The sequence below is a fragment of the Puccinia triticina genome, chromosome 10A (genome assembly GCF_026914185.1).
Source record: "Puccinia triticina chromosome 10A, complete sequence".
NCBI lineage: Eukaryota > Fungi > Basidiomycota > Pucciniomycetes > Pucciniales > Pucciniaceae > Puccinia > Puccinia triticina.
In genome coordinates, this window is record NC_070567.1 from 4011568 (window position 1) to 4037621 (window position 26054).

Sequence of the window (26054 nt, forward strand, 5' to 3'; positions counted from 1 at the left end):
CACCGTAGATAAGGTTTCGTGGGTTTGCCTTAGTAGGAAATCCGCCCCCGGCTACACAGGGTCTCCCTGAGGAGTGCTAATGCCTTGAAGCTTACCATATGTTTTAAAGAGTGTAAAATTATAGCCAAAACAATTTGGGGCCATTTGGAGCACCATAGATAAGGCTTCGGGGGTTTGCCTTAGTAGGAAATCCGCCAAATCCGCCCCCGGCTACACAGGGTCTCCCTGAGGAGTACTAATTCCTTGAAGCTTACCATATGTTTTAAAGAGTGTAAACTTATAGCCAAAACAATTTGGGGCCATTTGGAGCACTGTAGATAAGGTTTCGGGGGTTTGCCTTAGGCCATTTGGAGCACTGTAGATAAGGTTTTGGGGGTTTGCCTTAGTAGGAAATCCGCCAAATCCGCCCCTGGCTACACAGGGTCTCCCTGAGGAGTACTAATTCCTTGAAGCTTACCATATGTTTTAAAGAGTGTAAACCTATAGCCAAAAAAATTTGGGGCCATTTGGAGCACTGTAGATAAGGTTTCGGGGGTTTGCCTTAGTAGGAAATCCGCCAAATACGCCCCCGGCTACACAGGGTCTCCCTGAGGAGTACTAATGCCGTGAAGCTCAAAATATTCTCTAAAGAGTGTATTTATATTGCTGTAAAGTTTTTAGGGCGTTTGGGTACAACAGTGACAAGATATAATTTTTTTTGTATATTCCGTCATTTTTTGTTAAATTAATTTATCGACTCCCATCCTCGAGAGGGGAATTAATTAATCGACTCCCAAAATGATTTTGGGGCCGCGCGAGGTCGCGCGGACCCAGGGGAGACGTCCCGAGACGGTCCGCGCGACATAAACGGCTTTTGGGAGTCGATTTATTAATTCCTGGGAGTCGATTTTTCAACTCCCCGAAGATATTTGCTATCGGCGGCCCTTAAAATTGCGAACTCGTTACTCTCACAGCAGCATCACTAAATCAGAATGATCACGGTTATGGATTTGCTTCTCCTGCCATATATCTTGGAAACAAATGATGATCTGGTAGAGCCCAATAGATTGAGGATGACATGTATGTATGCAGAAGAAAACAAAATCAAGGGAAGTTCGGATGAGTAGGGCGGAGACCAGGCGCCGAGAGTATCCACACGCTCGTCGAATCCGGATCGACCCATTCCGCCGCTTCAAACTTGACGGCCTCAGCAACCAGGCTCAACAATGCCTGTGCGTAAGTATCCTATGTCGACAAGAAGGTGGTATATTGACAATACCCGCCGAAGTGGATTGAACGAGCGCGATGACCAGTAAGATGACTAGAGCCAGCGGCGATCCAATTCCGTACGAGTTCTGCATACTGCTGATGATCCGAGTAGCCTTAGGGTTGGGCGAGGGTTGTAGTGGCTTTGCGGATTATGTGGACATGGGCCCAAGAAACACAGGTTAGTTGGAACTTGTAAGCTATGTCAACAATATTACAAAATGGCTCACGAGATTGAAAAGAATGCCAATGGTCTAAAGTTGATGACTGAGAGGTGATGGAAGAAGCGATATCCCGCCACAGCTCCACAAACCACCCGGTATTTATGCCCTTCGAAATGTGCCACTCACCACTCCCCCTTCCCATCATGCAGAGAGCTGTAGCAGCAGGGAAGCATGATTTCGGCATTCATGTGACCGCAGGACATGGTTATTTCCAATGTTGAATTGTTTTTCGTGCTAGAGAGCGCCTGAGAGCGCTCACGAGTTCATGCATGGACACGCAGACCGTTTGGAAGCTCTTTCCGGCAGATGCCTAACCGGCTTACAACAGCATAAGATTCTGGAACACCAGCAGCACAGTCCGAGACGAATCTGTTGTTGGCCTTGTCCAAGAGAATTTTTGCTTGGCCTCCTCTGTCTTGCGAGGCAAGACTCTTGCCTGCAGGTGGTGCGAGGTTTCCGCGAGCCCTCAATGGAGACGACGGGGATGAGGGAAAAGGCCGGTGCCTTTAGGAACTTTCTGGTTCCAAACATTGGCTTTTGATTGCAAGGTTAGCCAGGAGAGAGTGTGAGGCTGTTCTCCCTGTAAGTACAAACAGAAAATAGGGAAGACCATTAAGAGAAAGCAGTGAAAAGGTAGAAACTCACCTAGCCAGGGGCCCAGGAGAGAATGCAAGGCCGTTCTCTGCCGGGCTACGAAAGCTGAGGACGGAGTAGACACCACAGGACCAGTATTTGAGATTTGGTCCTGTTGCAAGGATGGTTTTTTGGAAAAATAAACTAGGGACAGCTTCAACTTTCCCTATGGCTTGGCTTTGGCTTGTTGGCTTCTGGTCTGCTTGGGCTGTGTCCATGGTGGGGTTGGGGTTGAAGAGGCAAAGTGGGGATGAACAGGTTCTTGGAGAGGTCTGTGGGGGCTGATATTGGAGTTGGGATTTGCAAGTTTTGGGGGGCGGAGCAATCCAGTTCATGGTGTTCTGTTTGATTCAATATCTGTGTATCCATGATGTAGATCCTGAAATATGTCATGGTCTGGTCTGTGGAGAGAAATATGAGTCTGGGTTTCTGGGGGGTGGGGTTTCTGGATCCTATATGGTAGATTGCAGGATGAGGAAGAGGTCTGGATCTGCAGCCTCTCAAACCATGAATGTGTGGTCTCCATGACATGGTACATGAAAGACCGGGCTACATCTCATAACATGCAAGCCTGAAATCCAACTCGACTTGGATCTTATACACAAAAATCTCTTTCCAGGCTGGCCAAGGCTGAAGCCTAAGGCCACATGTTTTTGGATTCTCCTACTGTAGGCCAGGATCTCTCCTACCCATTTCCCTGGGCTTGAGTAGAGCTTGTCCAACATTTGAACCCAGAAAATACAGTCTCAACCCTGGGTATCAGCTGGATCTTGGTCTTTCAGGCCAAACAGACTCAAAATGTCAACAATGTATTTGCAAGCTCTCATTTTCCAATAAACTAGAGACCAAGGCGGCTGCGCCGCTGCAGGGGTCACATTTTGCATCACCACTGCAACAATTTCATTCCCAAACCAAGGGGCAAAAACTCACATCTTCCCCAATTTTGCAGAGCTCCTGAGACAGATTCCCTTTCCACGTAAGGTCCACCAATCCCAGGTGATCCAGGAAAGTGTTTGCTCAATCTACTTGTGTCAAAAGACAAACCTTTGGAAAAAAGGGAGAAAACCATTGATGGACCAAATGGTATACTCGTTCTGACATTCCTTGAGTTGCCAAGATAGTTAAAATTAGAAAAGAGTGGCAATGACCTGATTCTGATTGAGACATGTTGAGCCACCAAATATAAACATCTATATAAAAAGTGGTGTTTATTATTTTTCCAAGTGTTGACCAAGCTGGTCAGAATTTCTTGAAGAAACTGTTCAAAAGAGCAAAGTGAGTGAGTCAGAGACTTACTGACAAAAGGAATAGCAATAACATCCACATGGTTAGATAATTTGTCAGGAAGAAATTACAAGCTCTAGTTCTTTTGATCAGCGGTTTCCTCATACATGGTGCAAGAAAATATTAGCCAGCGCCTCCATTGTTCTGAGTGCTTGGCAAGTCGCAGGGAAAAAAATAGGTTCTCCTTTTCTGAAATAGAGAGCAGGCGTGTCCTTGGAGAGAGGGAGAGAGAGGTGGCCGTCCCCTTTGCCCACCAGTCATGGTAATAATAATAATAAAAACAAAAAAGGCACAAAATCCTGATGAGATCGCATGGTGATATAATTTTCAGCTAAAAAGAAAGAAAGACAAGTTATCCAACAAGGACGGTTTTGGGTGAGCCAGCCTTCAATTGAATCTGGCTTCCCGAGATGCTCCTGGGGGCCTGTGAAGGCTCAGCGCCGTCGACGTTTCGAGTGGCTGAGTCAGGGGTACTGAGGGAAATAGCGGCAGGGACTGTTCCAAGGGGGGCACCCTTAGCCGGGCCTGTGCTGGCGCTGCCGGTGAGCTTGAGCTTGGTGCTGCTGCCGGTGGTCAAGGTGCGCCGGGTGGAGAGGGAGGAGGGGCGGGAGTAGTCAAGTGCAGCGGGCGGGGCAGAGTCCGACGGTCGCTCCGAGCCCCCCTTTGAAGGCCACTCATTACCTCTCTTCTTGCTCTGCTTGCACGCGACCGCCGGTTCTGGCTCGCCCTCCACCACCACCCCTTCCAGCCAGGGATGCTTCAGCATCTGCTCGGCCATTGCCCGCTGCTCCGGTACCGCATTCAACATTGACTCCAGGAAACTCGTCAGGTCAATTGCTGCTTGCTAGTCTAGACAATACTTCTCCTTCAGAACGGCTTCCAAGGGTCAATGTTTCAGTTTATGAACAGATACTAAGCACTTTCTTGCTGAGAAGATATTGAGGGCGGAATAGGCGGGGAGGGTTTAGAGGCGGGGAGGGTTTGGGGAGGGAAGAGTGGGAAACAAAGGCTTTGCGATGGAAAGAAACACACCTGTGATTGCTTTCCGACTGACTTTCCAATGGTATACCAGGTTTAACCCGTTGAGTTTCTCGGCAGTAAAGTTGTGGTTCAGGCCACTGGTGAGGATATTGTGCGACTGAATTTTGAATGGTATAACAGGTTTAACTGGTTGCGTTTCTCCGCGGGCAAGTTGTGATTGAGGCCACTGGTAATGTTTTTTTTGTCTCTGAGATCTACATGGGCCCAAGGGGGATGGTTGACTCTCTTATGGTTGAGAGAGGATGAGGGGAGGTTGTGAGTATGGGGGGTAGACTGGGGGTGGGCCTTGGGCAAACGGTTGACAAGGAATCCGTCCCAGTCCTCCTGCTCTTTATCCCAGCAGATCAGTGTGCTGTCGACGTGCGCAAAGACAAAGTGGCCATTGCGGCGGGTGACGGTGGGTGCGAGCCATTCTATCTTGCCGAAGGCCGAGCCTGAGATGGACCCGCCCTTGTTGGGCCGGGTATAGCGTGCATAGAACGCTCAAAGTAGATCAGGTCGCTGGCTGAGAAGCCCTTGAGAATATGGTAGCGGTGTGGCGGTGATTGTCGTCGCCAAGGCCATGTTGTGCAGAGCAGGGGTAGCTTGACGGTGTATTGAGCCGGATCACACATATAAAAGATGGTGCTCTTGGGTTCTTTTTACCCCAGGGTGTCTTCTGCCGCTGTAATTCCAGCGTGCGGTTCACCCTGACCCCCCTCCGCTGTTGCACTTGCACAGTTTGAGGGGCTAAAGAGTGGGCCCCCCACTGGTCCCTAGCCTTAGCTGTGGGCTGGGGGCCTTCATGTCCATCCCTTTTGACCCGTGCGTTTGACACGGGCTGGGGGGTGAGCCTGTGGACACAGCACTTTTGCTGATGCTGGGGGGCTAGGTTTAGATTTTTTTATCATTATTTGGGGGGGAGATTTGTTTTGTTTTGCAAGATTTTTTTTAAAAGGGGAAACCTTTGTTTTTTTTCTCTCATTTCGTCTATTTGTAGGGGGAACCCTTGATATTTTTTTTGTGAGTTAGAAAAAACTGTGTCTTTAATAAACTTGGATTAGTGCATTAGCACCAAGGAATTCTCAGCAATGGTGGGCAGGAGCCTGGGATCATACATAAAATAATGTTCAATGATGAATCTTGGAATTAGCATTCCACGAGATATTTGGAATACATCACAAGACCAGAGATCATACATTGTTCTGAAAATTCCTCAGCTGTTTTATCCTGTGAGGTTACAAGCCATCATAGCTCTGCAAAATCATTTGATACATTTTTGTTTGCTATGCCAGACCTTTTCTGTCTCTACAATTCTGATTCATGTTCCGCGGCGCAGCCACGATTTCCCTAGTAGTTGCTTAAAATTTGGCCTGCAAGTGAAGCAAGAAATGGCCCCAAGCAACCTCATAACAATACTTGCAAACAGTCAAACTCCTTCCTGGGTATCCTTATTGTGAAACCCCCTACTTCTATCTCTGATCTTCCTAAAATCATTACACTGAAATAATCTTTGAAGGAATTCAAATCATCTATTGAAAAAAAGCAAGCCCTCTGTTCCTGGAGGTGTGATTCTATGTCTCAAGAATCTTTGAGTTGACAGAAATTGATTCAACAAAATTTTGGTAAAAGAATTGCTAAGCTGCCACGGCAGGAACATTTAACCACATCAGCACTTTCATGACTGTCATTAAAACCGGAAGATTGGCAATGCCAAAGCAACTCACCGGTGGTGCATTGAATTGCACTTTTTCTCAAACACATTGAACCACTAATGGGTCCACCAGCTCACTTCCAGGCCTCAGCTGCGACCTGACATCTGATTGGGTTGTGATGGATTTTCCAGGTCAGGCTGGCATCCAGACCGCGGGTATGTGGGTCTTGGGAGGACCCAGGAAAGCCCCTATGGAACCCAGTAACAAAAATGTATGAATTTTTGGTCAAAAAACAAAAAATGTACGCACCCCAGATGTATGAATGGGAAATTTGGCAGATAAGGTACTCACCCCAATTGTATGAAGTTTTTTGGGGGACAAGGGGGGTAGTAACCAAAAATGTAGGAGAATGAGGATATGATGCCAGGGTTTTTTTTGCAGCCCACCGCCCTATATTGGTCCAGCTCTTCCTGTATCAACCACATATCCCAATTGCGGCTGGTTTCTACACTTCCTTGCCGAGTTCCGGGATTTTTGTGCATCTTGAAGTAGCACATCTGCACCATTTATTCCCAGTCACCAAAGGCTTAAATATCACAGATGCTGGTGGGAATTGTGTATCCATCTCCCAGAGATTACATTCTCTTCTTCTTACAAGTCTCAAATTGCTTTTCTAGAACACTGGCAGAACAAATTTTTGAAGATAAAAGCTCTCAAAAAAGCAATAAAAATGTAGATGAAGAGTAAAAATCAGTTGTTGATGATAGTCTATGTTGTTTTCTACTTGAATATGAAATTTAAAATATCTTCTTCTTCCATTTTTTACCTTTGTCACTGCTCCTCTGGGTATGTAGCAGAAATGGCTACTCAAAAAAGTATTTCTGGGAGTATTTCTTCACGCCTGCGGCAAAAAAAAGGTATGCACAAAATTTGTATGATTTTTTTGAAAAAGCTCTACACCTACGCACAAAACGTGTATAAATGGGCTCCAAAAATGTATGAATTTTTCAAAAATCTTGGAATTTAGGTTACTGTGTTCCATAGGGGCTTTCCAGGGTCCTATCTCCGGGCGCCTCCTCGCGCAAGCTTAACTAAGCCTCTCAATTGGAGGGTTGGGGGGGCCCGACCCCGCGTCCCAAAGGAGAGGCTTACTTGTAAAGTTGGACCCGCGGCCTGAGGACAGTCAAATTTTGGCAGGGAAATGATAAAAAATAAACTCAGCACAAAAATAAAAATAAATCAATAAGGCCCCGTTTGGCTGCCGCGTTATACATCATGAATTGTTGCATTTATGACGCGCGACCCCCGCGGGTTTCAAAGTTTTGGTGGCAACGGGGGGCAAACTTTGGGTCGCGGTGTCATAAATTCAACCATTTATGACGTATAACAAGGCAGCCAAACTGGGCCTAAACTCTCTTTCATGCCTTTTGGCACAGCTGTAGCTGCCCATCTTGGGCATCTGCTGGATTTTTTTGGGGGAAATTTGGCCATAAATGGCCTGCTCAGCAGTTTTTTTTGCAAGGGCACTTCCAGGTTTGGGAGATGATTCTGCTGACCCGCCGGATTCTGCTCTTGTTGGATCAAGGAGAGTTCAAGGTTTCAAATTGTATTTTTAATTAAATATGTACATATTTGCAATTGGTGGTGCGTATGGCTTATGATGTATGCCTTTTGCTATTTATGCAATAAGGAGCGGATTGATCCAAGAGTTTATCTGGGCCTGCATTGGGCGGATCACTTCAATGCCCAATACTTATCCATCCCCACAGCTTCCTAATGCTATGGAAATGTGGAGCTTTGAGGGCCGCACATATACCAAAAAATCATAAGCTTTTCAATGGTCTGGGAGGCGTGACCAGAATCAGAGCGCTTGTGGGTGATTTAGGGGTTGTAATGCCCTCCCCAGCCAAATTGCTGGTTGCGCTCACACGAGATTTGGGACATTATATTCAAGTCCCTCCTTCGGAGGCGCTTCGTGTTATGGCCTGGTGTATACCTCTCCGGGGGAGAGTTGATGCCCGCTACGATCGTGTAGTCGGGTGGTACCTTTTCTTCCTTCCCCGGGGTTTTTACACTTCGCGCCTCCTCGGAAGGAAGGGACTTGTGTAAAGCTAGCTCCTCGCGTGGGACCCTGCGGATATGGTCCACGGCAGCCTCAGAGATATCGGGTACGGGGAGAGCATTACTCAGGGGAGCGGGGACAAACATGTGGCCGTTTGAAAGAAATAAAGAGAAAAATAACGCAGATTCAAGAGTAGAAAGGTCTTCAGCCTCCCTCGTGGCTCATGGGCTCATAGCGGGTGCAGACGTAGCTTACATATTTACGGGCCTTAACCCGCGGGAGACGGAAGCGGAACAGGGGGAAATGTACCCTCGGGCCTCCCTGTGGCCCGTCGGCCCGCGGGTACCTGATTTTGGTGCTGAGTGACGGGTACACCCGGGGAGCGGGTGCCGGGCTCGGTCAAACTGGCCGGGTAACCCGCCTGGCAGAACGTAAAAGGCCATCGGCCGGTTTCGGCCGACCTAGAGGGTCCCCAAACCAACCACTATCGCAAAACCGCTCGACCAAACACCATTCACCGAACAACACTCAGCTCAGCAACAGTCCAAGAATAACAATTTCAAGATGGTACGATTCCCACTGTCTCAACTTCACCACCGACTACTGAGCCTCCATCATCTACCATGTAGTCCACCGCTTCCCGGAGACGACTGATCCGCGACTTCAAGCGACTCTCTTCCGACCCGCCCGGCGGCATCAGTGGTGCCCCCTGTCCCGATAACATCATGGTCTGGAACGCCGTCATCTTTGGCCCTGGTCAGTCTAGCCCCTTTTTTATTGTGCTCGAATAAAGCACCTGGAAACCTTATCACATCCAACATAATTCACTCTATCGCTATGAACATATAACACTGACTCGTTGGAACTCAAACGTGCGAAATTCCACAGCCGATACGCCATTCGAAGATGGAACGTTCAGATTGATCCTAACATTTGACGAGTCGTACCCGAACAAGCGTACGTCATAACTCCCTCTCATCCCGATCGCCATAGTGGAGTGGTCGCAAACACTCATAATCGCCGATTGGTTTGATCACCACCAGCCCCGACGGTGAAATTCCTCTCGAAAATGTTCCATCCGAACGTCTATGCAAACGGCGAGCTGTGTCTCGACATCCTCCAGAACCGATGGTCGCCGACGTACGATGTGGCCGCCATTCTGACATCCGTCCAGTCCTTACTACACGACCCCAACCCCAACTCGTAAGCAGAATCGAAACCAAACCTCTTTTCCACAATGGTCATGCTGATGGTTTGAAACATTACTGGGTGTAGACCTGCAAATGCAGAAGCTGCCAATTTGTACAGGGACAACATGAAGGACTACGTCAAGAAAGTCCGAGCAACCGTCGAGGCCAGCTGGATCGACGAGGGCACCATCCCGGGCACCGGGGACTCCTCCACCGCCACACCCGCTTGATCCCCGTCCTCCCACCAGCACATTGTTTTTTTGTGATTACCCTTCTTTGTGTGGCGTTGCTGGTGCGGTCGGTGACGGATGTCTGTTTCAGAAACTGGCTGTGAGCTCATGTATACATCCCCCCCCCCCCCCCCCCCCCCCCTCCTCAAATCAGAACTGGTGATTAGAAAAGCGAAAAAATGTTTAACCCAGCCCTCTTCTTTTTTTAGCTGCTGTCTCAGTTTCATGTGTTTCCAATAACTCGTCCTGTTTGTCAGCTGTAATCTTAACTCCTGTCCCACCCAGTTGTCCATCCAGTTGTTTGACATTGATTGTCTTGTCATGAAATGCAGAACCCCAATATAATCAAAAACAGTAAAAGATCTGGTTTGAGGACAAGTCGCTGTGACCTTGTGTCTGTGTTCACATCTGTACCCAAAGTGAAAAGGTCTGGCCCTGTTCATTTCATAACTCCCATTTCAATAATTGTCAAAATTCTAGGAATTAAATCTGAAGATAATCAGTAAATGTCAGTGCAAGACTGCCAAGTTGTCTGGTTACATAAATATGGGACTTATCTAATTTGACCAATTGTGGATGGGAGTTGGAATTGATCTTTGAGTGGGGTTGGGGGAGGAGGAGGCTGATATTCCAAAGACTGTTGATGAATGAAGGGTTCAAGGGGGTGTCTTCTTCCGAGTAGGCCAGCCCAATTCCTTTCCTAGTGGAGCTGCTTTGGGCCACAGGGCCATCTCTGATTGCTGGTTGCAAAAAAAGCATGCTACACAATTTTACAGCACTATTATCTAGAGATGGCCCCGCCACACCCGGGTACCCGCAGCTTTTTTTGGCCAAGTGTTAGAGCATCTCCACCGCAGTCCCTATGCGACCAAATAGGGACCGCGGGTCACAAAACCACAGCCACCACAGTCCTTATGTGGGTCCCTATAATAGGGACAACGGTCAAAAGTCCCTATTGGGTTGTATATAGACAACCCAATTCCCCTCTGTCGTGTGAAACCTTTTGACCTCAAAAGGTTTCACAGACACTTTCAACCCCGGTCTTCCCTGCGCAGAGTATGCCAATCAGACCAAGACCAAAGAAGTACAATGGTTGCCTTGGATCCAATGCTTTTTGCCCTCTCCAATGACAATCTTTCACACACTCAGCCAACACCAATTCTGTGCCCATAACAAACAACAAAACTTGTGATGGACTAGGAGATATATCCATATCCAACCAAACAGGTAGGTTTTTGTCTCATTGATTTTGTGCCTAATTTCTTCATTGATTTTCCACTGTTTCCATTTCTTTTCAGATCCAGCACCAGCCCCATTGAGCAACTCTACTGGCACTACCCGCAAGAAATCTCAAAAAAAGAAACAAAAACAACCAAGCAATGAAGCAGAAGAGGATGAACACCAGAACAAGCGTAACAAATCAGCTCATTATCAGGATAACAAAGATATTGAGCTGTGAAAAGCCTGGATAGCCACAACCAAAGACTCACAAATTGGTACCAATCAAAGTGAATAGACGTTTTGGGATTGAGTCCACAAGATCTATACCAAAGCAATCTCTGAGTCTGATCCACAGGAAACCAACACTGCAACCAATACTATACTATACATGTATTGGCCAATACCAGGTATAGTATTGGCTCTTCAATACAAAGTATCAGAGATACATGTATTGGTTTGGTTTTCCAATACAATACCAATGTATTTGATTGGCAATCCAATCTCAAGTATCTGAATACCAATAAATTGCAGATAATGTATCACAGGGATCTGTTTGGGATTAATAAACTGGAATTCTGTGGACCAAAATCCAAAATTTCACCAAAATTCCCCTGGAATCAAACCCACAACCTTAGCATGCACAGCAAATTGAGGAAGACATTACCAACAAACCCAATTCACATGTATGTGCTGTAACAACCAGATCCCACTACAAAGTCATAGACCAGATAGCGTCATCAAGGTAGCAACACCTTGATGACTGGCCAAACGACTTGGCATGCAGGTGCACATGTTTATAACACCTCAATGACCGGCCAGTTGACTGGTCATTGAGGTACAGACCTTACATCTCGATGACCGGACAGATTGCTGGTCATTGAGGTACACAAAAACACACCTCGATGACCAACCAGACTGGTCAGCAAGGTACACATGTATACACCTTGATGACTGGCTGTCTGATGGATCATTGAGGTGCATGCCTTGATGAGCGTCTATCCCGGTTGTTGACAGCAACAACTGTGTACCTTGATGACCGGCCATCTGGCCAGTCATTGAGGTGCTGCCTTGATGGGCTGTCTGACCAATGGATGACTTCCCGTCATCATTTAGAGAGCTCTAGATGCCTCTCTAAATCCTAAAATAAGACACCTATCAAAAACTCAACCAGTGCAGATGAAAGTAATGAACTGTAGGGCTAGGAAAACATTTTCCTTTTTGTCAAAAATTAAGAATTTGGGTGTGTAAATTGAGATCTGGGAGGCTCCCAGACTCGACGGGAAGTCCTCCAATAATTGAGGTGCTGCCTTGATGACTGGCCATCTGACCAATCATCAAGGTGCATGCCTTGATGACCGGCTATCCCGGTCGTCAAGAGCAACAACATCCCCTTGATGGCCGGACTGTTCCGGTCATCAAGATGAGTACCTATTCCCAGGTACTCCCTCAATGGCCGTTTTGTAATTGGTCAGTGCCGGTCATTGATGACCGGCTATTTGGCCGGTCATCAAGGTGGATGTGTACTTTGAGACCGGCCATTTGACTGGTGATTGAGGACTCAATGACCAGCCAGGTGGCCCATGTAGGTCTATGATGACCTGTATGACCTGGCCAACCCCAAGTTTCCAGGTTATCCTGCTGGCTAAGACCTGCCTCTGTCATGCATCTGTATACTGCTGAGGTTAGGGGTTCAATCCTGGGTGAATTTATGCTCAAATTTTAAGTTTTGGACTTTCCAATCCCATTTCTCAGATACAGTATTGGTATAGGGCTGTATTGTATTGGAGACCTGGGACAAGACACATGTATAGTATCAGATTGTTGATAAATATGCAATCAATACTATACTTGTGTTGGGCAACCCAATACAATACCAATATGTAAGGACTTTGTTGAGTCCTTCACTGAGCTTTGTCAAATGGGGGCACAAGGAGCAGGCACCGAGGCCAGAGACATTCTATGTCCAACGTTTGGGGACTTCATTACTAGCGTCGGAAGAGAGAAGGGGCATCCAAGTTCTCTCTTCAGTGAATACTACAACTGGAATGGGAAGAAGGAAAGAAGATAATGGCTTATCTCTGCCTTGCTAGTATTGGAAAAAGGACCTAAATATATGTACAGAGGAGGAGGAATATGTGAAAGGGTCTGTGACATGATTGTCAAGTCCGCGCAGCGCCGGCTTTACACAATACCAAATATCAGGATGTATTGCAATACAATACAGCCCAATACCAATACCTGTATTGTATTGGTTGCAGTGTTGAACAAACTGCAAAGGGCTTGAAGAACCAATGGGCAGGCCTTCAGAAGGATATCAGCAAATTTTGAGGATGTGTGGTCCAAGTTGAGAACTTGAATCAAAGTGGAGCCTCCCTCAAAGACAACTTGAACATGGCTCTCCAACTCTTTGCTCAAGATCATGGAGGTACATCTTTTACTCACCTGCAATGCTACAACATACTTGTCAAGCGTCCCAAATGGCACAACTACTTTTGCCACAAGACATCGAATCCAAAATCCCACTCCAAAAACCAAGCCCAAAGCCCAAGCCCCAATGGGCATGAACCAAGGTCCAAACCTGCTGGAACAACCACTGATGACAAGTCAATCTCCACTAATTGGGTTGATAGAGGTGCCAATTGTCCAATGGGGAAGAAAAAGGCCAAAGCCCTTCACCAAACAAAGGCCAAAGGTGCAGACGCTGGAACAACCACCAATGACAAGTCAATCTCCACTAGTTGGGTTGATAGAGGTGCCAATTGTCCAATGGGGAAGAAAAAGGCCAAAGCCCTTCACCAATCAAAGACCAAAGGTGCAGACGACTGGGAAGATGAAGTTGGAGCAGCTCAGCAAGAAATAGCTTTGCAACTGAAGAGACAGAACAATATCTAGAAACCCAAGGCGCAAACGGTGATTATGACAAAGGACTTGAATGACTGTAATCCTACAGCCCATTGTTTTTTTGAAGGGGCCGGCTTTATGGACTCCAAATATTTACTACATGCACTCCAAAAAAGGAGTGAACTTGTGTCTACTCCAATAAATGTTGGAGTGAACAAAGGTTCACTCCAAAAGTGGGTTGAATTGGAGTGTTCAGAAGTTCACTCCAATATATATTTGGAGTGAACCTTTGTTCACTCCAAAATTGGGATAAATTGGAGTATTCAGAAGTTCACTCCAATTTTGAAACTTGGTATGTTTCAAGATTGGAGTGTACTACTGTACCCTCCAATAAATACTGGAGTGTACTACTGTACACACCAACAAATACTGGAGTTTACACCTATTTTAAATACATCCATGCACTCCAAGCAACTCCTCCAGATCAACCAAGTCATGTTTCAACCCTTGGAGACCCTGCCTCCCCCCTACAGACAAACTTCCACCACACTCACATTCCTCTCCTTGAGACTAGGCCCCAAATATTCCAGTGAGTCTGAGCCTATTTATATGCTCTTTTTCAATGGAAATCACTGGCCCAACTTTTTTGGAGTGCCCAGTGGTCCACACTCCAAAAGAAAACATGGAGTGGGTTGAACTCCACTCCACAGTTTGAGTGCCTAATTTTATACTCCATTTTTTTGGAGTGGACAAGTTTTCACTCCAATAAATGTTGGAGTGAACTTCTGAACACTCCAATTTAGCCCACTTTTGGAGTGAACAAAGGTTCACTCCAAATATATATTGGAGTGAACTTCTGAACACTCCAATTTAACCCACTTTTGGAGTGAAACTTTGCTCACTCCAAAATTTATTGGAGTAGACACAGGTTCACTCCTTTTTTGGAGTGCATGTAGTAAATATTTGGAGTGCATAAAGCCAGCCCCTTTTTTGAATTGAAGCAAAAGGAAATACTTGAAGTTCTTGAATCAAACCCCAGCACAAGCTAGTTTTTTATTCACCCATCTTTCTCAATGTTTTAAGAGCAAGCAGAATATAAAAGAGAAAAACAAAGTTTTCATTCCCTTTTGACATTGTGAGAGCGCGCAAATTGCAAGCAAGACAAGTGCAGTTTTAAGTAAAAAATGAAAAAAATCATTTGAGATACTTATTTCTTTTTATATTTGGCATTGCTGGATCAAGAAGAATAAAATTGGATATTTTGAGGATGGCAATGGACAGTACGGTAGGGGGATTTGGGGATGGGGTTCACATGGGAATATGGAGCCCGGATAGTGACCTGTGGTGGAGAAAGAGAATCTGCGCGGGCCCTATATCATTTTTTGGGCCCCTATTTGAGCCAAATGGGGTCCCAAAAACTGGGATCGCGGTGGAGATGCTCTTAGTGGGACACCCACACCTGCACCCGCAGAGTGGGTTAGAGCGGGTACCCACCCGGGTATTGGTGGGTACCTGCCCCTTGGAGAATCTGCCATTGGACCCAGGGCAGGTACCCGGAACCCGTTGGCGGGTACCACCCGCACCCACAGGAGGGTGCCTGTTTTTTGGGTGAAACGGGTGCAGCACCCGGGTCTTAGAGGCTGGGGTAGCCAAGGTGGTAAAATTAGTCAATAGTGAGTTTTTGCATCTTATGCATGTATCCAAACATTGTATTTACATGCTGCGGCTACGCCTGTACCTAGTCTAGCTCAGCTCACGCGGTACCAAATCCCCTCTTTCCTCACCAACAGTGGATTTGATAACAAGCAAGGCTGACCCTACCGTGACACATTTCTTGTATTCAAATCTGCATTCAATTTCCCGAGTGTTTTATAGGTTAAAAGCCGGTTCTGCTGATTGAAGGTATTCACGTCCATTTTTTTGGGAGACCATCTATTAATTATGGTTGTTCAAGGAGGGAAACTTAAACTTAAAAGAAATCAAGGATAAAGAATTCAAAGAAACAGAAGAGAAACAGAAAATAGAAAGGAGAAAAGAAGAAGAAGAAAGAAAAGATCCGACAAATTGAAGAACAATGAAAAGAATCATACCAGAACCTTGAAACCCCTCATCAATCCACCTCCCTCAATATACAGATGGCAGCTGCTCCCTCTGCGGAAGATTTCTTCCACCTCAAATCAGAAATCAACCGCCTGGAGAGTATTATTGCCGCCAACCCCATAGCTCCACATCATATTTCACCAGCGCCAATCAATAGCGGAAACACAATCATTGTCAGCTTCCACAAGAAACCACTGGAGCTGCACCACATGCACAACCAAAAGAAGACCGAACTCGAGAAGGGCAAGGCCAACTTCAAGGCATGGGACCAAGAAATCAACCGCACGCTCAAATACATATTTGAATGCGCCAAAGTTTTCACGCTTCTTGAAGCCAACTTAAAGTGATCTGCCAAAGACCAAGCAGCAATTGCGTGTTTGTTACAATCAACAATTGAGACCTCTCTCTTCGACATTGTGGATGGAATTAACTCCAACAATCCACACTCCTGAAAGAACAGTGTTACTGATTGGACAGACAACAAAAACTGGCCATAATCAAACAGTTTGCCGAGCTGATCAGCAACCAATCGCCAGTGTCAAACCTGACACTCGCAAAATGGAGCAAGGTGTGGGCTGAGATCACCCAACTCAAGCTAACACTTGAAGAGGTTGGCGTGTTACTACTCCAATACAGTTTTGCGGCTCCTAACGGCGTCGACGTGATGATGTTTGAATTCAAAGTGAGCCAGAAACTCAAAGGCTCAGACAAGACAACAGTAAGTGATGTCATCATAGTCATTCAAGCGGCGTCGGGGAAATCTCAAGGGAAAGCCATAGTAACCCCCAAGGATTCTTACGTCCCAATGGATGTCAATGCAATTCAAGCGCTGAGATCGACTGCAAGCCGATACGCACCTCCACACTGCCGACAACTTCCGCCCAACAGATCACCCCAGCAAGCGTCGTCTATGCCGGTGCATCACCTCCGCAAAAGACCTCCTGTAAGCAGGACAGACACTGGCACAACAACTGTAGAATCTTCTGGGATGACGTGAACACTGGAATCATTGGCCGGACCCACGTCAATCAAGCATCCTTGTCAAACTCAGCTCCACCAGATCAACCAATGAGCCAACACAACTGTCTCTGACAACTTGATGTGCCAGAAGTCAGCGACGGGAAGATTTTGCTTGACTCGGGAGCTTCTACTCATGTGAGTGGTTCACTCAGTCTCTACACCTCAACCAAAGAACTCAAGCGGCCAAAGAAAATACTCCTAGTAGTGGCTGACTGTTCCGTTTATTTCAGGCTCAAGGGAACAATCACAATCCCAACAAAGCAAGGGAGTGTGACGGTTAGCAATGTGTTCTAATGCCCAGGCGTTGACGGAATAATCCTCTTGGTCCGTTGACTGACTAGTGTTGGGTGGCAACTCAAGTTTCAAGGACAAGAGGCAACATTGACTAGCCCCAATCAATTAGTTTTTAAAATGTTGTACAGAAATTTTTGCTGGTATCTAAGCAATCTACATAACTCTCTGAACTTGAATAAAATCACACAAAAGCCATCCTTTGACCCTTTATTGTGGCACCACCGCCTAGGACACCTCTCCAAAGAGGTTGTACAAAAATACTTGAGACAGCACTATCCTGATGAGATCAAAGGGAAATTGTGGCAGTCCTTTTTCTGCATGCAATGTGCAAAGTCAAAAAGCGTGGATAAGAAGTGACCCGCAGGAAACTCTTTGATACCTTGAGATGGGCCCCTTGACCTACTTGTATTGGATGTGGCTGGACCGTTTTTGTATGATATGTCTGGAAAACAATTCATCCTTACGCTCAGGGATCATGCAACTACCTACATCTGGTGCAATGAAATGACAGAGCAAAGAAAAGTACCACGAAATATCATGTCCTGGCTAAATCAAATGAAAACCACCCTATGCAGATATCCGAAGAAAATCCGCTGCAACAATGCACCAAAATACAGTCTCATTGAAAAAGTTGCTAGTACCAATAGGAGTATCCCTAGCCCCAGTCCCACCGTACAGCCCAGAGCAAAATGGCGAGGCAGAGAGGGTCAACCAAACTCTAGGCAACATGGCCCAAACAATGCTCCACAATTCAAAGATGGCCCAGCCCTATTGGAGCTATGCCTATTGCATGGCGGCACATATACACAATCAAATTCCCAACAAGAAGATCAACACGTGCCCCCTTACCAAGCTGTACAACATTGAGGTTGACCCAAACATCTTATATCTGTTTGGGGCTGAAGCAATTGTCCATGTACCCAAGGAGAAGCAAGATAAGCTGTCAGAAAGGGCAATTTCATGAAAACTCATTGGATATCCGGCAGCAGGAGCAGGCTGGCTAGTACACTCTAATAAAAATGGTAGAGTCCTACATTTGACATTGGTTATCTTCCCCAAGTTTCAAAACCTACCAGTAAAGAAGAAAGAACCAAAGAAAAACAACCTTGACTTCATCTTGAACCAGATTGTGCTGAAGCTTGGCAAAGAAACTACAGATCAGATTGCGAAGGCAGAAAAGAAGGCAATAGCTAACCCCCCATTTCGCGACAATTGACAAATTCCCCTGAACATCAAGTCAGCACTCCAAGAAGTGGCGTGGCTGATGGCAGCGAACTACGAGATAGATAAATTTATCAAACTCGATGTGTGGACTCCGGTGGATCCATTTCCAGAAGCCAAAGAACTGGGATTTCTCTGGGTTTTTGCAATAAAGGACAGGATTTTGCCAGGAGACCCAGAATTTTTTTGCGTGAGGTACATCACAAAAGGTTTCAATCAGGTTATGGGGCAAGACTGCAAAGAGACGTACACCCCAACTGCCTCACTGGTCACACTTCATCTGTTGATATCTTTAGCTATCAAATATCATTATACCATTGCAAAGTTTGATGTAAGCTCAGCTTACCTCTATAGTCCAATAGAAGAGGAAGTATATGTTCAACCTCCAACAGAAATCAGACCAGAGCTAAAAGGAAAAATTGTGAAGCTGAATAAGGCAATGTAAGGCACAAAGCAAGCTGCATGTTGCTGGTGGAAGTTTTTCAAGTCAAAAATGGAAGGCATAGGTTTCATTGCGTCGGAGCTAGAACAGTCACTCTACATTTACAGGTGAGGAACAGGTTTCATCATCATCTGGTTGCATGTTGATGATGGATTTGCGGTAGCGTTGAGTGAAGATCTGATGGGCAAATTGAGAACGGCAATGGAGAAGGACATGAAGATCAAGTGGTCGGAAAAGGTGGCAAAGCTAGTGGGGATCAACATCAAGCTGAAGGCGGAAATTGTGGAACTTGACCAGGAAAAGCTACCAAACCAGATAGTAAACGACTACACCAGAACAATATTCACCCAAAGGAGTACCCTTCCAGACAATACATTGGAGATTCACTCTGGCGAGCCGGTTGATCAAACAAAATATAGCTCTATCCTAGTTTCCCTGATGTACCTTGCCTCTAGTACAAGACCCAACATCTTGTATGGAGTAAATTTGCTAGCGCGGTACAGTGAAAATCATTTGCAGCAACACTGGAAAGCGTTGGAATTTCTTGTCAGCTACCTTAAAACAACGATGCAACTATTATGCTAAAAGTAATTAGAGGCGCTAAAAATATAGCGTAGTGCTGGCTGCTAATAATCTGGGCAGTTAGCGATAGCGGTAGTGGTCCAGCGCTACATATAGCGCGTAGCGTAGCGACACCTTGCTACACCATTTCCCTCCTCCGTGGAGTTTAGCTTTTTGAAGGCGCTAACACTAAAAATAGCTGTATTTTAGCGCCAAAGCCGCTACACCCGCTAAAACATTGCTACATGCCAGTTTAGCGGGATGAACACTAAATATTCAAATTAGCGCAAATTAGCGCAGTGATTAGCGCATCAATAATGGGGCTAATGCACATCCTGCTAAATCTTTAACCCAGCCCAAACATTAGGGCATCAATAGCTTATAGATTCTGGAGCTGGAGGTCTAGTTTTTTCCCAGATTAGATAATTAACACCAATTATTAAATAATCACCGCTAATCCAAGTATATTAAAGTCTCAGATTTGTAGAAAAAAAATTCAAGGGTTTCCCCTACAATAAGCTAAAATACAAAAAAAAAATCAGAGGTTTTCCCTCATACAAAAAAGGCTGACAAAAGGCCGAGGTTTTGCACCAAACCAGACTAATAACAACAACAGAGTCTGCAAAACAAAACCAAAAAGCGCCCGCACCCAGCCACCTAGCGCAGCAAGCTGACACACCGGCCCAATGCCCATCCCTGTCTAGCAGGGTTAAAAAGCATTGGGAGGAAGACCCCCAGCCCTAAAGCACAAGGGGGGCCCACAAATATCCCCCGCCAGACTGCGCAAATGCAACAGCAGACGGGGGTGAGACGCCCCTGGCTGGAATTACAGCTCGTGGGTCGCCTGAGGAAAATCACACCGAGCCCAACTCTCCTTTTATAATCCCTCCTCCTCGCCCGTTACTCCCAAAACACACACAACAACAATGCAGACCTCAAGCCACAACCATACACCACTAAAACTCTCGCCACGGGCGTCCTCCGAAGACCGTCGCCCAACCAACCAACAAAAATCCACATCTTGCAACCACGGCTCCACCCACTCGAACACTCCCTCCCCATTGACATACGTGCAACCCAATCAATACTGTCCAACCCTTTGCTCATTTCCCCCGAGCCGGCCAGACCCTTCCAGCCTCACCTTGGCCCTGGCAGCAAGCCCTCAAGACCACCTCCCTCCAGCAAGTTTACAGCCCAATCAAGGCAATATTTTTTTTTGCACCATGCTCATTCGCTGTGGCCCCTGCGCCACCTACGCCCCCCCCACACCACCAAGCTTATACAGCCTCTCTGGAGGTGTTGCGGGGGCAACACTCTTGTAGAGAGGCTTGTGTGTAAACTTGGGTTGCGGGGCTGACAGGATTTGCCAATTACCCTGATTACCCCTTTAAAATAGACATAAAAAAATTAACGCACCCAGTTCGCAATTCCAATAGATGGATTCCATCTTTGCGCTGATGCGCATCTTGTGAGATATGTAGCTTTTCCAGAAGTTGTAAACTTGATTTTCTGGTGACAAAAGAAAACATCTTTGATTTGCTCTTTTTTTACAATGGAATGCCTGATTGCACTTTGTGCCATCGGACTGTTGAGCCTATTAAACCCATAGCTCCTTTCACCTGAGGGCCAATGCGCCTCTGTAAGTCTTGACTGGCAGTCGGTAAGCTCCTTGGCGGATTTTCTGATCACACTTGTTTAGTCGGAACTCTAATAAACAGACCAAAAAACAAGCCAATAGAACAAGTTGAACGGACAGCCACAGACATGCCGAGAGTGCCATTCAAAGTGCCAACAAGGGCACCTTTGATTTCTTCTTTGAGTTCTCAATCAAAATCTCCCTCAAGATCTTCGAGTGCCACTCCAATGTCTCCCAAAAGTCTAGCTAAGAAATTCTTCAAGAGTCAAGCCGTCCGAGACAGCAGGATCAAGTTAATACAAAAAATACTTGATATGGGTGAAGATTCTCTCCAGGACTACATTATCAAAGATTCCGAATCCTTTTTTGGTCAAACACCAACAGCTTTACAGGTTGACGCCGTTGTAAATCTTGTAAAAAAAAGAATTACATTTGTTTTATTGGGCACCGGTTCCAGGAAGACTTGGATCGCCAAAATGTATCAACACTTGTTTGCCCCCTCAACACGGAAGGCAACTATACTGGTGTTGAATCCACTTGATTCCCTTGGATAGAATCAAGTATGTGAATATTTTACTTCAATTTATTAAATATATTTAAATATTTACATTTTTATACATGTAGGTGGCAGAGGAAGAAAAGGATGGAATGACTGAAATCAGTCTGACAAAGATGACATTTACAAGGAAGGTGGCCAACAAGATAATCAAAGGGGATTACAGCTTTGTGTACTTGTTAAGCATTGCATTTCACGATTGACTGCATGAATATCACACCAAGTCTGACCATACCTGTTGTTTGTAGAGTCCTGAAGTTTTCCTCAATAATGGGCCATTTCAATATGTCTTCTACAAGAAGCAGTTTCAAGATCGGCTGGCGTTGGTTGTGGTAGATGAAGCCCATATGATATATCTCTGGGGCCTTGTTGCTAAGGGCAAGTCAAAAAGAAGCTTGTCCCACGCACAAACACAGGACCGTGGAATTTTCAGGCCTTCGTACGTAAATTTAGGAGCTTGACTAATGGCAACCTATGGAGTTCCGGCGCTCCTACAATCAGCTACATGTTGGCCAATTGCAATCAAAAGCATTATGAAGAGTTTGAAGATCACTAACGACAATATTGACTTTGTCCAAGGAGAATTGACGCGCCCCAAAATTTGAATCATCTGAATGCCCATGAAGTCGTCTTTAAAATCAGCAAATGATCTGCTAAATGTTTTTGGAACAAAGGAAGAAGTCAGCAAGCAAAATATTCCACCTACTCTGATATACTCTGGCACCCAAAATGCAACCTTGAAGGTTATGAAGGTGGTGAACCAGGCTCAAGGAAATTCTGGATGTGAATACAACCCAAACAGCCCCATCATTCGCTGATACCACGCTGCTAGCGGGGAAAAGGAGAAAAAGGAAGCTGTTGACCTCTTCAACGCCGAGGAGTTTCCTTGTATTTCCTGTACAATGGCACTTGGACTCGGTCAAAACTGGAAGTGTGTGCGTTGGGTTATCCACATGGGGCGAGGAGATCCGTCTACTATCAGTCAGATGATTGGTTGTGCTGGTCAAGATGGAAGAAACAGGCTTGCTATTCTATTTATGGAACACCATTGGAAGTTTGGGAAGAATCATGTTGAGGATTTTACCGGTGTGAGAAAGAAAGCTGGTTAACTGGTGAAGAATGTCCGCTGACCGCCTTCTTCAAGATTATTGATGTCCGGGCTGTGTGATTGTTGGTAACTTGGCTCCGCACTGCTACTTTCCGCTAGCCTTCAGCGCTCCTCTACCGAGCCTGATCTATAGCATAATAATCCGCAGGTGAATAAAGCTCCACACTTTGTAAGCGCAAGAATCCGCAGTAACTCTCTCCAATAAGAACAAGAACACAGATAATCTCCCAATAACTCTCGTACGTCCGTAGTTGTAAGTACAATGATGATTGAAATCTGTAATAATTGGTAGGATAAAGATAAAATCCCATGATGAAAAGAGAGCAGAAACCCTGAGCCACCCCCGTCCTTCCCTCCACGCATGTCACCGTTCCCACCCGATCCCGCACACCTGAAACTTTCCCGCACTACTCCTCCAGATCTGCCTGCTATCCCGCTTGTCACTCTCCCAGACTCCGCTCCTCTCCGACGCTTGTCCTCCCACTGTCCTCTGTCTAGCCCCCGTCAGTCGTTCTCTCGCCACCGCCTCCACCCCGGTTCCACCCCCTCTGGCTGTCATGGCTCACCCGCTGTCGCGCCGCTGCTACCAGTCCACGTGTGTAGTCCCGCCGCAGTCCAGCCCTGTCTTTTCCGCTCCAATCCGAATACCAGATCCGAAATCCGCGATCCGCAATCCGCAATCCGTGCATTCCAATCCGCGCTTGACTTTCCGTAAGCTTTCCTAGTGTGCTTTCCTGACCTCATCCTCAGTGCTTATGTCACCGGAATGCACTCTGCCTGAGCGGTGTAAGGCTCAAAAGGTGTCGTGAGACCCTTTTGCTTAATGGCGAAAGGTATGGATGAGGTGCAAGCTCTGCCTTTCTGTATATCAGAAAACAAGACCACCAAGGTAAGCTTGGCAATTTATTTTGTGATAGGATATGTTTGAAGATGAGATATATAAGAGGATTGTTGTTGATGTCCGAGGTTGACGGGGTTACTGATGTATGAGATAGGTGACGGTGACTTGATGTCTCAAGTGGGGCTTGAACCTAGGTCCTTGGCCTGGGGGTATATAAGTTCAGAAAGTGAGGAGTGATGAGGGTGAGAGGGAGCTAAGCTCAACCAGGAGTGGAACCGGGGACTGGTTACTGGTGAAAGGTGTGTGACTGAGTGGTGATATAAATTTCAAATAAAGTGTGAAAGTTATGTGAAACTGAGTGGTGATATGAGCGGATAACTGTGATATGGATAGAGGATAATATGAGTGGTGATAAGTGAGTAGGGAATATATACTGCCCAATGGCATGAGGAGGGAACAACTGGCAGGCAGAGGCCTCCTTATATAGACAATGATGAGGGAATTTAGCTCCAGGGGAACAGCTTTGAGCGAATTTGGCTGGTGAGAAAGTACAACTGAGGGAATTTAGCTAGACTATCTACAATGCGTCCCTTTGATATGCAAACAGGATCATATATATTCATACAAGGATTTTCCAAGATCAAAGATATGCAAATGGGAAACAAACATATGCAAGGGGAAAATAGGAGGTGAGGACTGATAAAAGGAAGGAAGAAAATTAATTCATGTGCCGTATGCATTATGCCAAGTATGGTAGCCAAGAGTTGAGTCTGTGTGTGAACCCACTCGGACTGGTGCGTGAAAGGGGTGATTTGTGTATCTTCTGATCTGGTAGAGATATGAGAGTGGTTTCAGTGGGTGACTAGGGGTTATTTTGGTCCTAGATTCCATTTCTGATGTCCATTTGGCTGTATCTTGAGGCGTTTTGTGAGTACACATAAAAGTTTGAATTTTTCTCCTACAAACACAGGAATAATGACCACATCCTCCCCCAACTTATTGACTGTCCCCAGTCAATTATGACTGATAACTGTGTTTGTTTTGAGGTTGAGGCTTGATTTTTTTTGGGTTGAGGCGGAGGCTTGAACCGGCGCCCTGTTTGTTGGCTGAATTTATTTCTATGCTGAGGTTGGGGTCAAAACTGCGCGCTTGTGGTGTCTGATTTTGTTGGGTTTGGTGGGAATTGAACCCAGGTTATAGGTGGTTGGTTGTGGTTATGTCCCTTGGGGTTCAAACCATGGTCCTGTGGTGTCCAAACTGCTTGTAGCGGTTCCTGCACAGTCCGCAGTGCGCGCTGGTTGCCGCTGTGCTCGCTCACGCGCCTCGGGTGTCAAGTAGTCATCAGGGGTACTTGGTTTGCGTGATTGGTCGCGCGGGCCTCGCCGCTGTGCCCGCAGTCGCGCTCTGCGCGCTCTGGTGACGTGTGCGTTTCTCCAATTCAGAGTACGAGTTCGTGACAGCCTCGTTAGGCCTGTGATATCTTTTCAGCTCGTTCGATCCCGACTTCAAGCAGCTTCTCCCTCATCCTTCTTCCCCACGTCTACAACCCACTCCTTGTTCTGGCCGCGGTGGTGCTCAATCTTTAGGTAAGTTGTCTTCCGTTCGCTTTCTTCTCATTTCTTCTTTAATTAGAGCATCCTTTCCGAAGATTCGCCATCACTAGTGCTTTCTAGTTTGTTTACAAGAGAGAACTAATTGCTTGTCCCCTTTTATTATTCACTTTACTTCTGCATTCGAAAGAAAGACCCGACCGTATGCATATCGCATTTGAATGAACTCTGCTGGATGCCTTGTTATGTCTAACGGAATCGTTTCGAAATCAACTCCTATTCTCTCCTTGTCACGGGGGTCAATGGGGTCCCTGTGCAAGGAGAGTATTGTCCGCTTCAAAGCCGATCCTCAAGAGATAAAAGTGTTTCGTCTTCAGCTCTTCTGTTCCGTCTTCAGTCTGCACACCCAGGTTTCCCCTATTGATAGCTGTCTTCAGATCTTTATGCCTTCCACTCGCTGTTGTTCTCAACGTGTCTCTGCTGAGGCTCCCCCCTTCGTGGTAGATTTTGATTGTGGTTATGGCCTATGAGTTCTGTCCCACAATTCTGATCGTGATCTTTGCTTGTTCCCCAGCCGGCTCGTAATGCTTGTTCTTCTTCTCCGGCCGATTAAAGAACCTGATACTGAATTTCAAAGTAAAAGACCAAAAACTAAAGAGAACAAGAATGAGAAAACATGATAAAACAAAGATAATTGAGATGACAAGAAAACAAACCCTGAGACAGATGGCTATCTGTAAAAAAACAACTGAGAATTGCATGTGTGACGAGATGTTGTGTGGAGCTGAGTTGTTGAGATCAAGGATTAGTTGTGATAGCCGAAGGAAAGATAAACAAGAAGAAAGAGAACAAACCCTAAGGATGGAATAAGGACACAGTACAAATCTAAGAAAAGGATAGCGCAAAGATTGGAAGACAATGACTGATGAAAGATCAAGCGTGTTAGTTGATTGAGGAAAAGAAGAAATATAAAATAGGATTTAGGAAATGCGAGGCGCATTTCTCACCAAGTGGGAAGCTATACAGGCGATCCTAGCGAAAGCTTCGCGGAGACTTGTCGACGAGGGGAACTTGAGAATGTCTTGATGTCTTGATCTTGGGTGAGGAGAGGCGCAGGGAG

General features: G+C 46.0%; 3 protein-coding genes across 3 annotated transcripts; 2 read left to right on the plus strand and 1 right to left on the minus strand.

The window, feature by feature from the left end:
- Positions 1 to 8687: 8687 nt before the first annotated feature.
- On the plus strand, positions 8688 to 9543 carry PtA15_10A384 (uncharacterized protein; the record flags this gene model as incomplete). Its single annotated transcript, XM_053160553.1, has 5 exons — positions 8688 to 8690; positions 8753 to 8879; positions 9012 to 9080; positions 9167 to 9326; positions 9399 to 9543. The coding sequence occupies 5 exons, from the start codon at positions 8688 to 8690 to the stop codon at positions 9541 to 9543; spliced, it is 504 nt and encodes a 167-aa protein (XP_053024516.1).
- A 483-nt stretch (positions 9544 to 10026) lies between these two features.
- On the minus strand, positions 10027 to 10302 carry PtA15_10A385 (uncharacterized protein; the record flags this gene model as incomplete). Its single annotated transcript, XM_053160554.1, has 2 exons — positions 10027 to 10032; positions 10111 to 10302. 2 exons carry the CDS (start codon positions 10300 to 10302, stop codon positions 10027 to 10029), a joined length of 198 nt encoding a protein of 65 aa, XP_053024517.1.
- Positions 10303 to 20169: 9867 nt separating this feature from the next.
- Positions 20170 to 21664, plus strand: PtA15_10A386 (uncharacterized protein; the record flags this gene model as incomplete). Its single annotated transcript, XM_053160555.1, has 2 exons — positions 20170 to 20428; positions 21660 to 21664. The coding sequence occupies 2 exons, from the start codon at positions 20170 to 20172 to the stop codon at positions 21662 to 21664; spliced, it is 264 nt and encodes an 87-aa protein (XP_053024518.1).
- Between the last annotated feature and the right edge of the window lie 4390 nt (positions 21665 to 26054).